The following is a 13,303-nucleotide window of genomic DNA, read 5'->3' as shown; positions in this document are numbered from 1 at the left end:
GCCACCTATTATCCAAAATAGACCAGGTTTTAGCTATTAGCTTCTTGGGAACTTACACCTAAAATGGGCCGTAGAGACTGGAGTTCTCCACTGTAACCGCCCCAGTCTTGCCAGTCCTTGTATTCTCCCTCTTCCAGCAAGTACTGATGGCCTGTGAAGCCAGGCTTCTCATAAGCCACCCAGCTGCAGAGAGAGAGCAGGAAGAAGCAGTTGTTTTCAGACACTGAAATTTCCCTGTGTACATCTCCGTTTTATTGACAGACACAAATAGTTACGAAGCTCCAGATGAACTTCTCTATTAGTATTTGAATTCTCTAAAATTCGGGAGAGTAACAGGCTGGACCCTACCTCAGAGTTCTGCAAGGGCGTGCAGGGAGCGCATGTGTACAAGTGCACGTGTGTGTGTGTGTTTAATAAGAACACACTCAAAAGAACTCCAGAGAAGTGAAGCTAGACTTCCTTCAAGTAGTCATTAAAATTTTATGAATTTTTGACTATTTCTATGATCCAGTGTGTGCATCTGCGGGGAATGGCTAAAAATCTATAAATGCAAAACAATGAATGTTAGAAAGCACACTAACAATTCAGTAGTTTGGAGATCATTCCAATAACGGAGACCCTAGGTGTCCGCGAACAGGACAGGCCAGGTCATCACCCTTGCTGGGGGACCCACCCCACTCCAGGCCGAAGAGAACGTGGAGACAGGCGTGGACACCACGGTACCTTTGTGAGGGGGCGGGGGAGGCATGTGCAGTGCCTTGTTAAGGAAAAGAAGCGGTGCTCGGTGACCCTCGTCTACTCACATGCCTCTCAGGACTTTCATGGAGCCCACCGATGCCAATGGCAGACAAGCGTCTCCTGCCGGTTCTCCCGTCTCACCTCCTTCCACGCTAAGACTACACATATCTGTCTCCAGCTCCACACATTTCCCCTCAAAGAAAGGCTTTTCATAAATAACAACCTACAATGGAGATGAGACACAGCCACAAGTCGCAAGGAGTTAAATATCCCGACAGATAAACATTCAATCAGTCATTTGATATCATTAAGTCCTGGAACACAAATTAAACCTCTGAATCATGTTTTTAAAAATTAACTAGATCCCAACCTATGATAATGTAGCAAAAAAAGAAAAAGAAAAAGCTCTTTTCCCTGGTGTGGTATAGCCCAAAGCCAAGTTTCAAAAGCCTGTTTTTGTTAATTTATCTTTGTTCAGTGTCTAGAAGTGGCATTTAGATGTTAAATATAACCACCAATTACAAACCTAACAATGAACGCTTAGAGCCACAGCTACACATCCTGTTGGCAATGACCAGCACGATTAGCACCCTGCTCTAGCCTGAAGGATGGCACGTGTGAGCTGAGAGTTTCCTTCCGCTGTAATTATGTTTGATGGAGGTTTGTATGTGAAGCCACACAGCATGATCTGCATGGAGACAGAGTGGGGACAGATTGTGTGTGTGTGTGTGTGTGTTTACCTTGGGATCTGTAGGGAATTCAACTTTACGGCCACCCTGGAAAGAAAAACAACAAAGAAAAACAGTTTCCCACTGACACATAAACCATTGTATATCACCCACAGCAGTTTGTGGTGAGCTGATGAACCTCACAGCATAAATGCATCCCAGTTTTATTTTATTTTTTTTTTAAAGATCTATTTATTTATTTGAAAGGCAGAGAGACAGACAGGGAGAGACAGAGATGCTCCATCCACTGATTCACTCCCCAGATGACTGCAGTGGCCTGGGCCAAAATGTTCCAAAGCCAGGAGCCAGGACCTTCATCCAGGTCTCCCATGTGGGCAGCAGGGGCCCAAGCACCTGGGCCGTCTTCCACTGCTTTTCCCAGGCCATCAGCAGGAAGCTAGATCAAAAGTGGAGTGCTGGTGCCTATATGGGATCCTAGCGATGGCTTTACCTGCTATGCCACAGCGCCAACCCTCCCAGTTTAATGTCTGTGCAACAGTTCTAAAATTGTCCTCAGGTATCTGAAGACACAAGAGAAAGCCCCGTTAGAGTAGTCTCTCACAGTGGTCTGTTGTGTAAGCAGAATCTGCATGTTCAGTGTGTCTTTTTCACTGAATTCTTTTTAACTCAACAAAACTTCTCATAAAATTCTGAATTTCTCGGGGCTGGCATGTGGCATAGCAGGTAAAGCCACTGCCTGTGATGCTGGCATCCCGTATGGGTGCCAGTTTGAGTCCTGGCTGCTTCATTTCCAAACCAGCCCCCTGCTAATGCACCTGCATTCCCAGAAGATGGCCTAGGTGCTTGGGGCACTGCCAGTTATGGGGGCACCTGGCTCCTGGCTTCAGCCTGGCCCAGCCCCAGTCTTCCAGGCTTTGCAGCTACTTGGGGTGTGAATCAGTAGACAGAAGACCTCTCTCTCTCTCTAACTCTGCCTTTCAAATAAAAAATAAATAAATAAATCTGAATTTCTCACTGCTCTTGAGAAATAATCCTAAAAGCTAATGTCTGGGGACCTGGAGCCTCACCTTGACCTTCGGCATTTGTTAATCCCACGCTGGGTTCATCGTTCAGCCTGGCACAGGCCCCAGTTTGCCCGGCCCCACCACTCCCTTTGGTGCAACTCCCAGCCAGCCTCACCCATGTGTACTTGCAGCCGACTCCTGGAGGCATTTGATTTTGCAACCAACTGCCTACAGAGCTGTTGAGGCTCATTCAGTAAGCTCTGGAGAACTACTGGAATAATTAGATAAACAAGTAGGCAAAATTTCAAACGTTGCCAAGCATGGGTCTGGGGTAGAGAAGGGGGGAGGCTTGTTATGTTTTTATAATAAAAAAAAAAACTTTTTAAAGGTTTTGAAGGTGGGGCCGGTGCTGTGGCGCAGTGGGTTAACGCCTGGCCTGAAGCACCGGCATCCCATATGGGTGCTGGTTCTAGTCCCAGCTGCTCCACTTCTGATCCAGCTCTCTGCTATGGCCTGGGAAAGCAGTAGAAGATGGCCCAAGTCCTTGGGCTCCTGCATCCGCATGGGAGACCCAGAAGAAGCTCCTGGCTCCTGGCCTCAGAATGGCATAGCTCCAGTCATTGCAGCCAATTGGGGAGTGAACCATCGGATGGAAGATCTCTCTCTCTGCTTCTCTTCTGTGTGTAACCCTGACTTTCAAATAAATGAATAAATCTTAAAAAAAAAAAAAAAAAAGGTTTTGAAGGTTTCTCACCAAACTACTCAAATAAACCAGAGAAGAGGTACTCCAAAAAACATTAAACAGGTCAAGAGTTGAAATCAGCAGTGAGAAAGAATATTTTTCACCTATACATCTCGACAGCTTACCAAAGGCGACAGCTCAAAAAAGGTGCAGCTACAGATACTCGGATGCATGGGAGGAATTCAAATTACAAAGGCCTGTGGCTGATTTTCTCGGCAAGCCAGCGCTTACACAGCCAAGTGAGTCCCTTTGCTAAAGTAATCCTTTTCAAACTCCATCCATCTCAGGCTTCTAAAATCATTATTACATGCTGTTTTTGAAACCTGGGAGAATTCTTTGATACAGTCACATGCCAAACAAAACTTTGCTCTTTGAAAGTGGGTTTCCTCTTAGGAAAAAAAAAAAAGCCCAACTCCTTTGTGTTGAGTTCAGCAAACATACAGACAGTTAAACCAAATGCTTTGTCAAGAGAGGTAAATTTAGGGTACAAGGCCAGCATCCTAACTTCCTCAGACGGGCTCTGAAAACAACTGCAAAGTGAGTTTCCCAAACATGCTGGTAACAAGCACCTCACTCTTTTTGGTTTTCTGTTTGTTTAGATCGTGAACTTTATTTGAGAGAGAAGCCAAGAGAGATCTCCCATCTATTGGTTCACTCCCCCAAATGGCCACGATGGCCAAGGCTGGGCCAGGCTGAAGCCAGGAGCCAGCACCTCCATCCAGGTCTCCCATGTGCTGCAGCCCAGGGCATGCTAAGTTAGCAGGAGGCTCGGATCAGAAGTGGAGCCAGCATGGGATGTGGGCGTCCCAAGCAGCCCCTTGACTGCTGTGCCCAGCCTCCTCCCTGCCCCAGGGCCGGCCCTCCACGGGCCCTTTCCCAGCTGTGCGCTCTGGCTCATGCAGTGCCTTCCCTGACAGCTCCATCTACAATCACCCTAACCTCCTCTTCAAAAATTCACTTTTTACTCATTTGAGAGGCAGAGAGAAAGACAGCTAGAGCTCCCATCCGCTGGTTCACTTCCCCAGTGGCTACAGTGACCACGGCTGGGCCAAGCAGACACCAGAAGCCTGGAGCTCCATCCAGGTCTCCCACATGGGTGGCAGGAACCCAAGTACTTGAGCTCCTCCTGCTGTCTCCCAGCACTTCCGTAGCAGGAGGCTGGAGCCAGACATCAAATCTGGGTACTCCAGTGTGGGATACAGGCATTTTCTTTTTTCAAAAAATTCAGAATAGTTTTAAATTTATGAAACAAAAATTGTTGAGGTAGTAATACAAAGAGTCTTACCTCACTCTAATTTCCCTGCTGTGAACATCGCATATTTGTACTTTGTCAAAATTAATAAGCCACACCCAGCTTCCCATTCAAATTCCTTTGAACCGCTGCACCAGATGCCAATACCCCCCTAATCCCTGCTCATTTTTAAAGACCAGCTTATCACGACGCCTTCCTCATCATCGCACACTGTCACTTGACCCACACGTTCACATTTTATCCCTCCTTCCTCCTGCTGTCCACAAATGTCTGATTCTTCACCCACTTCACTTAAGACACCTGCACTGGGCTGAAGTTCGTACACCTGTGGTGCAAGGCCGGCACTGCCTCCAGGGCCAAGGCCACAGCCTCTCCTTTTTTTGTTTACTGGTGGCCCCTGGCAAGTTATCAACTCTTATGGCTACGAAGCCAGAGGTGCTGTCTACTACAGATGTTTTGAAAGAGTCGGCTGCATTACTGCAGAGTCACACCCCGCAAAGGATGGTGGGCCAGCTGTCAGGGCACCACCACCTTCGCCCACACTTGAACTGCCTTCACGTTTACCATTTTCAGCGGCCGCATGGATCCGATGTAGGCTTCCTCCGTGTCCCAGAAGGACAAGTCAGGGTATTCTCCGGGCTCCAGGATGAAAGGGACCCCTTGAAATCCAGGTTCTTCGTAAATCAGCCATCTACAGCCACCATGGGAGGAGAACACAGACACAGCGCATCACTTACTTTGGTTTTTCCTGCCCTCAGGTGCATAGCACCCCACTGCCGAGAGATGACTCGGACCCCAGAGAAGAGAGGTAGACACAGAGTGACCTTCCATGCAAGGAGGGCCTAGCCATCCTGTGTGCCTCTTCCCGACCTTTCATTTTCCTATGTCTGGCTTTGCTCGCTGGTTTTAATTTAGACTCATTGCCTCTAAGTATAAATGCCTCTGTTACTTCCAACTAAGAAAGTGAGTTATGGGAAACAGCACGGTAATAATGCCGGCATCCCAAATTGCAGTGCCAGTTCGAGTCCCGGCTGCTCTGCTTCCAATCCAGCTCCCTGCTAAAGCACCGGAGCATGGCCCAAGTGCTTGGTCCCCTGCCACCCATTTGGGAGACCTGAATGGAGTTCCTGGTCCGGCTTCAGCCTGGAACAGCTCTGGCCATGGTGACCATTTGGGAAGTGAACCAGCAAATGAAAGATCTCTTTCTCTTTGTCTCTCCCCACCCTCTCTTTAACTCTGCCTTTGAAATTAATTAGTCAATCCTAAAGAAAAAAAACAACAACAAAAAAAAAGGAGGTATCTTGTTGCACTGTACGTATGTAGAGAGGCCCTGGCTAGGAAACCTCAAGCTTGGTTTTAAAAGGCAAAGAATGGAGTGTCCTACCTACCCACCTGCGATGTGTCAAAAATCACTAACAGCTAACATCTCCGCAGAGCTGGGGACAACCCAGAATTCCACAGCATCCTCACAGCAATGCTACGAGAGGAAGGAAGACAGCTACTTCCACTTTGCAGATGAGATTAAGTAAACTGCCCCAGGCCACACAGCTGCAAGTGCCAAAGGCAGGGCTGACCCAAGCGACTCCAGGACCAGGCTCCCGATCAGCCACGGGCGGCGGACATCCTCCTGACAGGGGGTGCAGTGGGCGGGGTATGTTCTTGTGCAGTGGCTCAAGATCATCACCGTGAGCCTTACTGAAAGCTTGGGAGTGGGGCAGCCTGCCGTGCTGCCTGTCCCCAGGCCATGCAGCTCCCCGCGTTCTTGGTTCTGATTCTCAGGGCTTTTCAACACCGCACCTTTCTTTCAGGCTTGGCAGCTGTCACTTCTGCTTCAGGAGCTTGGCGGCCCCACCCGCCTCTGTTGTGCTCGAAGCATGAAAGCAGAAAATCGTGGCTGTTAGAACTGGCCCTGAAAACAGCAATGTCTTCCTGCCGCAAGACAGGTGTGAATGAGCCCCCTTTGCAAACAAATGTGGGATTCTGGCCAGCCGGCCAGGCAAGCACTGATTCCTTATGAGCACTGGCCCCTGGGATCTCCTCCAGACACCATACCGAGAAGAGGATGCATGTATACTGTATACAAACGAAATCTTCTACAAGCAAAACAGGTCTGATGCTCCCCTCTTCGCAATTCTCTTGTTCCCAATTTTGAGAAGGCACACATCTTTCTTTTGAACTGAGAGAGCGAGAGAGAGAGCGAGAGAGCGAGCGAGCGAGCCCGCAACAGCCCCCGGCCAGGGTAGGCTGAAGCTGAGAGCCAAGAACTCCATCTCGGTCTCTGGTGGGTGGTAGGGACCCAACTACTTGCTGCCTCCCCAGGTGCACCAGCAGGAAGCTGGAATTGAGAGCAGAGCTGGGATTTCAATGCAGGCACTTCAATATCGGATGCAGGGGTCTTTACTGCGGTACCACACACCGGCCCCTCCAAGGCACATTCCTGATGAAGGTTTTTGTTACAGATTCCCCTGGATAGATCAATAACTTCTGTAGCTGCAATGGTTATCTAGGGATTTACAACCAGAGTCCTACTGAAGATCTGCCCCTCTACACACACACACACACACTCGCTCACTCACTCACTCAGAGAATGCCGGGAGGCCAGGTGTGGAAGGTGGAATGTGACTGTTGAATCAAAGCTAACCTATAGCCCTAGAAGCCACAGCAACACTGGGTGAACTGGGTGTGAGTGTGTCCCGCGAGAGGGCACCTAAGATGTTGGAATGTTCTGTGTCTTCTTGACCAGGGTGATGGTTACATATGTATGTCACTGTATGAAAATCCCTCAGCATATACCCATAGGATTTTTCTAAAATGTTATACTCCAAAAAAAGAGAGAAAGAAAGAAAAAAGAGGCTTATCTGTTAAATGCCCCTAGAATGACTCCTTGCCACAAGAGAGCAGGCTCCACAGGCTTTGTAACAAAGTGGGTGCAACTGGAGATCATTATGCTCAGTGAAATAAGCCAGACCCAAGGGAGAAAGATATCACATTTTCTCTCATTTCTGGTAGATAACATATATAGATAGACTACTGTAGTTTTAATGATCTGTGATTACTTTAAAAGTTACTGGATATGAGTGAAATGGACATCTTCTCATTTGATTATTGTTCATGTCTTTTTGCTCATTCTTTTTGCTTTTTACTTATTGAACTCTTCAATGGAGCAGACAGCCTTTGATGATCATGTAAACTGAAAACATGTTATTAAAATTAAAAAAAGACAGGAAAATTTAAAAATTAAAATTAAAAAGAAAGGAAAGAAAGGGGGATGGAAGGAGAGGGTGAGGAAGGGAGGGAGGGAAAAGTATCACTATATTCCTAGAATTGTATCTATGGACTACACTGAACCTGTTCTCCTTGTGTTAAAATCACATGAAAGAGAGAATTGATGAGAACTGTACGTATAATTATCATGCATTTGCTGTAATCCTGAGAATCTAATGTATGCATCAATTCCTTAAAAAGAAGAAGAAGAAAACAGGCTAAGATCGAGGTTCTTTAAACTTCCTCATGTTTAAAGCATGATGGGTAAGGACTTATTGCATAGTTTTGGAGCTCAGAGCTGCAAGCGGCACAGCTGCATGGACTCCATGTTGTAACCGAAGGACAGCAGTCCGGTGAGAAACTGTGTGATTCAGCTACCAGGTCAGAGGCCGGAGTCAGGCTCCTCACCAGTGAACAGGCAGGATCTTTCAAAAACAGAATGCACAGCTCACAAACACGTGATTCCAAGATTTCGGAAATGATGCTCCTTTTATTAAATCTGTACTTCTGGCCGGCACCGCGGCTCACTAGGCTAATCCTCCGCCTTGCGGCGCCGGCACACCGGGTTCTAGTCCCGGAGGTCGGGGCGCCGGTTCTGTCCCGGTTGCCCCTCTTCCAGTCCAGCTCTCTGCTGTGGCCCGGGAAGGCAGTGGAGGATGGCCCAAGTGCTTGGGCCCTGCACCCCATGGGAGACCAGGAGAAGCACCTGGCTCCTGGCTTCGGATCAGCGCGGTGCGCTGGCCGCAGCGCACCAACCACAGCGGCCATTGGAGGGTGAACCAACAGAAAAGGAAGACCTTTCTCTCTCTCTCTCTCTCTCACTGTCCACTCTGCCTGTCAAAAATAAATAAATAAATAAAATAAATAAATAAATCTGTACTTCTAGAGTTCTCCTAAAAATATTCAAAAGGCAGAGAGAGAGAGAGAGAGAGAGAGAGAGAGAGAGAGAGAAGGAGGGAGGGAGGCAGGCAGGCAGAAGTCTTCTAGCCACTGCTTCACCACCACCACCACCCCCACTCCCCAGCCAAGGCCCACAAGAGCCAGGGCTGGGCCAGGCAGAAGCAAGGAGCCCACAACTTAATCCAGCTCTGCCATCTGCATGGCAGGGACCCAAGTGCTTGAGCCATCACGGCTGTCTCCCAGGGCGCACATCAGCAGGAAGCTGGAATTTCAAGCAGAGTGAGGATTTAAACCCAGGCACCGTGACATGGGGTTCAGGCACTCCAAGCGGTGGCTTCACCACTGTGCCGAACACCCACCCCTCCCCTTTATAGTTTTGAGTCCTGAAGCGATTTACTCATCTAATATTAAATCCTCGCAGTCCGTGAAGCATGTGGTACAGTCACTTAACATTTTAGAAGGCAGGCAACTTTGGGCAAAGAGGAGTTTCCTAACACCCTGGACACACAAACGGCTACATGTGAAGAGGCTGCTGCTGGAGGGTACCGCACGGGGCCTGCTGGGGAACTCACACGCACATGGACGGGGGTAGACTCTGGAATCCGAAAAGCCAAGCACAGGGTGTGACTCACTTCTCAACTCAGTTCCCACGAGAGACATTACTCACGAGGCCATAGGAGAAGCCAGACTACCCCCAGGCAGTCTCTCGTTTTCCCTCTTAGGTAGTGAGCTTTGCCTACACACTCAGACATAACAAAGTATGATTCTAGCGTCATACTTCATGAGCAGTACAACCACAAAGTACGATCCTAGGTTTCAAACCCAGGTATACACACAAATGGATACTGAAGTCACGATGACCATGGATGTTCATTAAAAGTACTTGCATAATTTCTCTTGTAGGCATACCCTTTGAGTCATACAAGAAAAATCAGTCTTATCTTGTTCATTTGTTCTTAAACCAAATACAGTGTTTCCTGCTGGATCTCAAGTCTCATCGCCCTACCCCTAGACATGGTCATACATGAATCCCACTGGATTCTTGCAGGATTAACTAGGAATGTGCTGACTTTGAGGTTGTTCACAGGCGGGTAGGCTGGAAATCTCAAAGGGAAAAGGTACTTTACAATAGAGGGATGTGGGAGGCACCACTGCAAGCAAGCAAGCTTGGAAGCAGTAATGTGTGAACTGGTTAGCACATGCCACTGTGATGCAAATACATAGCATGCCCTACACGAAACAGCCTTGCCAAAACTGTTCGGCTTGAACCTGATCAATCCTCCGGACCCAGCCCCATCACGCATCCAAAATCAAGCAGTGGAGGAACAAATTAAATATCACAAGGAAACACTCCAGACAAATTCAGAATACTGCACCTTCTGGGAAAATCTGGTTCTGGACAACAGAGTAGCTAGTCTCGGGGCACACTGTTCATTTTCTTAGGTGTGATCATGACAGGCAGGACGATGGCATGATAAAGAGATTCAGGCTAAATGATGACCGAAAGGTCATGGCATCTTCAGCTTCAAGGACTTAGGAAAAGATAACACAAATATGGCAGAATGCCAACAATTACGGAATCTAAGTGGATGGTACCTAGGTGATCAACGCTTTAGTCTTTCTTGTGTCTGTGTTTAAAAACCTTCATGATAAAAAATTGGGTTCTAAGTGTTAAGGACTCCTCAATGAAATATACACAGTAAATATTAAATAGCAGGCCGGCGCCGCAGCTCACTTGGCTAATCCTCCGCCTACGGAGCCAGCACACCGGGTTCTAGTCCCAGTTGGGGCGCCAGTTCTGTCCTGGTTGCTCCTCTTCCAGTCCAAACTCTCTGCTGTGGCCCAGGAAGGCAATGGAGGATGGCCCAAGTGCTTGAGCCCTGCACCCACATGAGAGACCAGGAGGAAGCTCCTGGCTCCTGGCTTCAGATCGGTGCGGTGTGCCAGCTGCAGCGCACTGGCCGGTAGTGCCCATTTAAGGGGGTGAACCAATGGAAAAAGGAAGATCTTTCTCCTCTGTCTCTCTCACTGTCTAACTCTGCCTGTCAAAAAAAATAATTAAAATATATATTAAATAGCAATGAAAAAAAGGATCAAATGCAGCCAACAGTCATCACTATGGGACATCTCCCGAGAACGGTTTCATGTGTGGAGGAGTCAGGGGCGGGACCACAGGGGGCCACACAGGGTTCTGCAGGTCTCCAGGTGGGCCGAGGGCCCACAGGGTTTGTTTCACTGTTAGGCTCCATTACTTACATATATATGAGAATGTACTCTCTGGTGTACATCAGATTTCATAGTAAAAATGACCAACGAACATGTGCCCACTGGGAAGTTCCTTTGCCTTTGGAACACTTGCATTCTAGCCCACGTTCTGTGATCGACGGCCCCAGTCTGCAGAAAGTGGCCAGTGCCTGCTTTCCTTGGCTAAATGAGGGTTTTGGCGAGATCCTCTTTATACAATCTATGAAGTTCTAAAATCTCTGCTTTTATGGAAATTTTTTCCCTTTTGGGAAAAGTACTCTTTCACCTTCTGGGAGGGTGGGTGCTGGGACTGGCCAGCTGCTTGCAGACTTAAAAACAAAGTATGCTCAAAAGAATCAAAAGGGCAAACTGAGTTAGAAATTACTCATTTCCTCAAATAACAGTGTGATAGGACAAACCCTTCTGCTGGTGTGTGTGCAGAATGGGCCTGGAATAAGGGAAACTGAATCGACAAAGGCCAACTCTACAAAGCAGACTTCTATGCCAGCTGAGGGGACAGGCACACTACAGAAGCGACATGAGCTCGTGTACTGTGTATCTGTTAATTCTCTCCGTGCATCAAGACTTTCCTTACAGATCTGTAAAAGTACTGATGGCCCAGTGCCCAAGCTCACCTACCAAGTTCAGGGAGCACAGACTCTGAGTTGCCACCCAAGGCAGCTTTCCATTCTCCTAATGAGAACAGAAAGGAACTCAAGCCCATTATAAATTCCAGGCTATGACAGCTGGGAACTACCGCCTGTGAAGCAAAGCCAACCTTACTGCAAAGGCAGAAACACAAAGGCTGTGTGGCTTCAACACAGCCCAGGCTTGAGTCATCCAGTCTTCCAGACACTGTGATGAAGCCAGTATGGCAGGTGGCCTTTTTCTCTCCTTCCTAAGGAAAGTTGTGCTTCCCGACTTAAAGCTAACACTTTCAGGGAGGAGAAAAGAGATGCAGAGATTCCTTTCATGTGACACAACTGAAGGCAGCAAGCAAGAGATGAAAGCATTTCTTTAGCTCAGATCCTTTTCTTCCCAGAGACATGAAGGGTCTTCAGAAAGTTCTGGAAAATGGGTCTTGTGAAAAAAAAATGGCATGGACTTCAAAATTTTTTGCACTGAAATAAAGTTATCTTTTAAAAAATGTTTATTTTCATCTACTCAAAAGTGGAGTCACAGAAAGACAGAGAGATTTCCCATTCACTAGCTCACTCCCCAAATGCCCCCAACAGCCAGGTCAGGGCCAGGCTGAAGCAAAGAACCCAGAATCCATCTAGGTGTCTATATGGGTGGCAGGGGCCCAGCACATGAGCCATCATCTGCTGCCTCCCAGGTAAGTTAGCAGCAAGCTGCAGAGAGCACAGGTGGCACGCAACCCAGGCACTCCAATCTGGGCTGCAGGTGTCCAAGCAGTGGCTTGACCAGCTGCGCCACAACACCGCCTGTCCCTAAACTTATCTTTTAATTCCACTCTGCCTTGATCATTCTGAAGTACCCTCGGATAAAAGTGCCTAAGGCTCATCTGGCTTCTCTCCCCTTAACTGCACTCACTCTGCTTTGGGAGGGACCCCATCCTGTGCCTGCTTAAAATACTGTCTCTTTGCTGATGACCCCTAAATTTATATGTCCAGCCTCTCCCCGGAACACCAGCCTCACGCATCCAGTCAGCTTCCTGCCCTGACTCTCGGGCTCAGCCTCAACTCCTGAATTTCTCTCCCCTTCCCATCTGCTTCTCCAAGCCGTCTCCAGCTCAGCACATTCTGAGTTTATGCCCTGGACGTTTCTTGCCCCTCCCAACCAAACACACCAATGCTGTCGGTTCTACCTTCAGGGTGCATCCGCACCTGACCATTCCCCTGCCACCACTACTGATATGGGGATGGGGGGAGAGCAGGCAGGAGTCAGGGGAATGTCTGGCAGCCCTGCATTGTCACTTGATCCCCTCCCCTGTCAGTTTGAAACTCCCAGTTTCCCAAGATGCACCTGCGTCCCCTCAGAGACCAGGCAGGGAGGAGGAGGTAGAGGAGGAGAAGGGAAGTTAAACTCCAGGTGAAGGTACCATGAAAACACCAAAAAAAAAAAGTCTAGGGCGCACTAAACTCCACCCAGACCCCACCTCAGCTGTATAGTCCAATTAAGGCCCCACCCCTACCTCATAAAGAGGCTGATAAGTCAGGAGGCACCCTTTGTCGGTGCCTGGGGATCCTCCTGGGGCCACCTCCTTCCCCTCTGCCCCCATAGGCTGTCCTGCCTGTGACCTCTCCTTTCCCCCTCCCCCTCCGCAGCCCAAGGCAGATGCCCTCATTTCCTACAGGCCCCAGAGAGCTGCCCCAGCCCCCCACCTGCCCCCCATAGCGCTGCCATCTGCTCCCGCTATAGCTGAGGGGGCCCTGTAGCCCATCCCACCTGGCGCGGCGGGCACCTGTGTCATCCACGCCCAGCAGCCCAGCAGTGCCACTCCCCAGGA

General features: G+C 48.6%; 1 protein-coding gene across 1 annotated transcript in view; it reads right to left on the bottom strand.

The window, feature by feature from the left end:
* Positions 1-13,303, bottom strand: part of CRYBG1 (crystallin beta-gamma domain containing 1) — a 54,517-nt gene that overhangs the window by 20,495 nt on the left and 20,719 nt on the right. The window contains exons 7-10 of the mRNA XM_062186560.1: positions 4,990-5,116; positions 1,479-1,514; positions 804-961; positions 57-183 (exon numbers count right to left, since the gene is read on the bottom strand). Of these exons, the coding sequence (XP_062042544.1) occupies positions 57-183; positions 804-961; positions 1,479-1,514; positions 4,990-5,116 (448 nt within the window). The remainder of the gene's footprint in view (positions 1-56; positions 184-803; positions 962-1,478; positions 1,515-4,989; positions 5,117-13,303) is intronic.

Source organism: Lepus europaeus, chromosome 3 (genome assembly GCF_033115175.1).
Source record: "Lepus europaeus isolate LE1 chromosome 3, mLepTim1.pri, whole genome shotgun sequence".
Classification (NCBI taxonomy): domain Eukaryota; kingdom Metazoa; phylum Chordata; class Mammalia; order Lagomorpha; family Leporidae; genus Lepus; species Lepus europaeus.
This window is presented reverse-complemented; position numbering and strand designations above follow the sequence as displayed.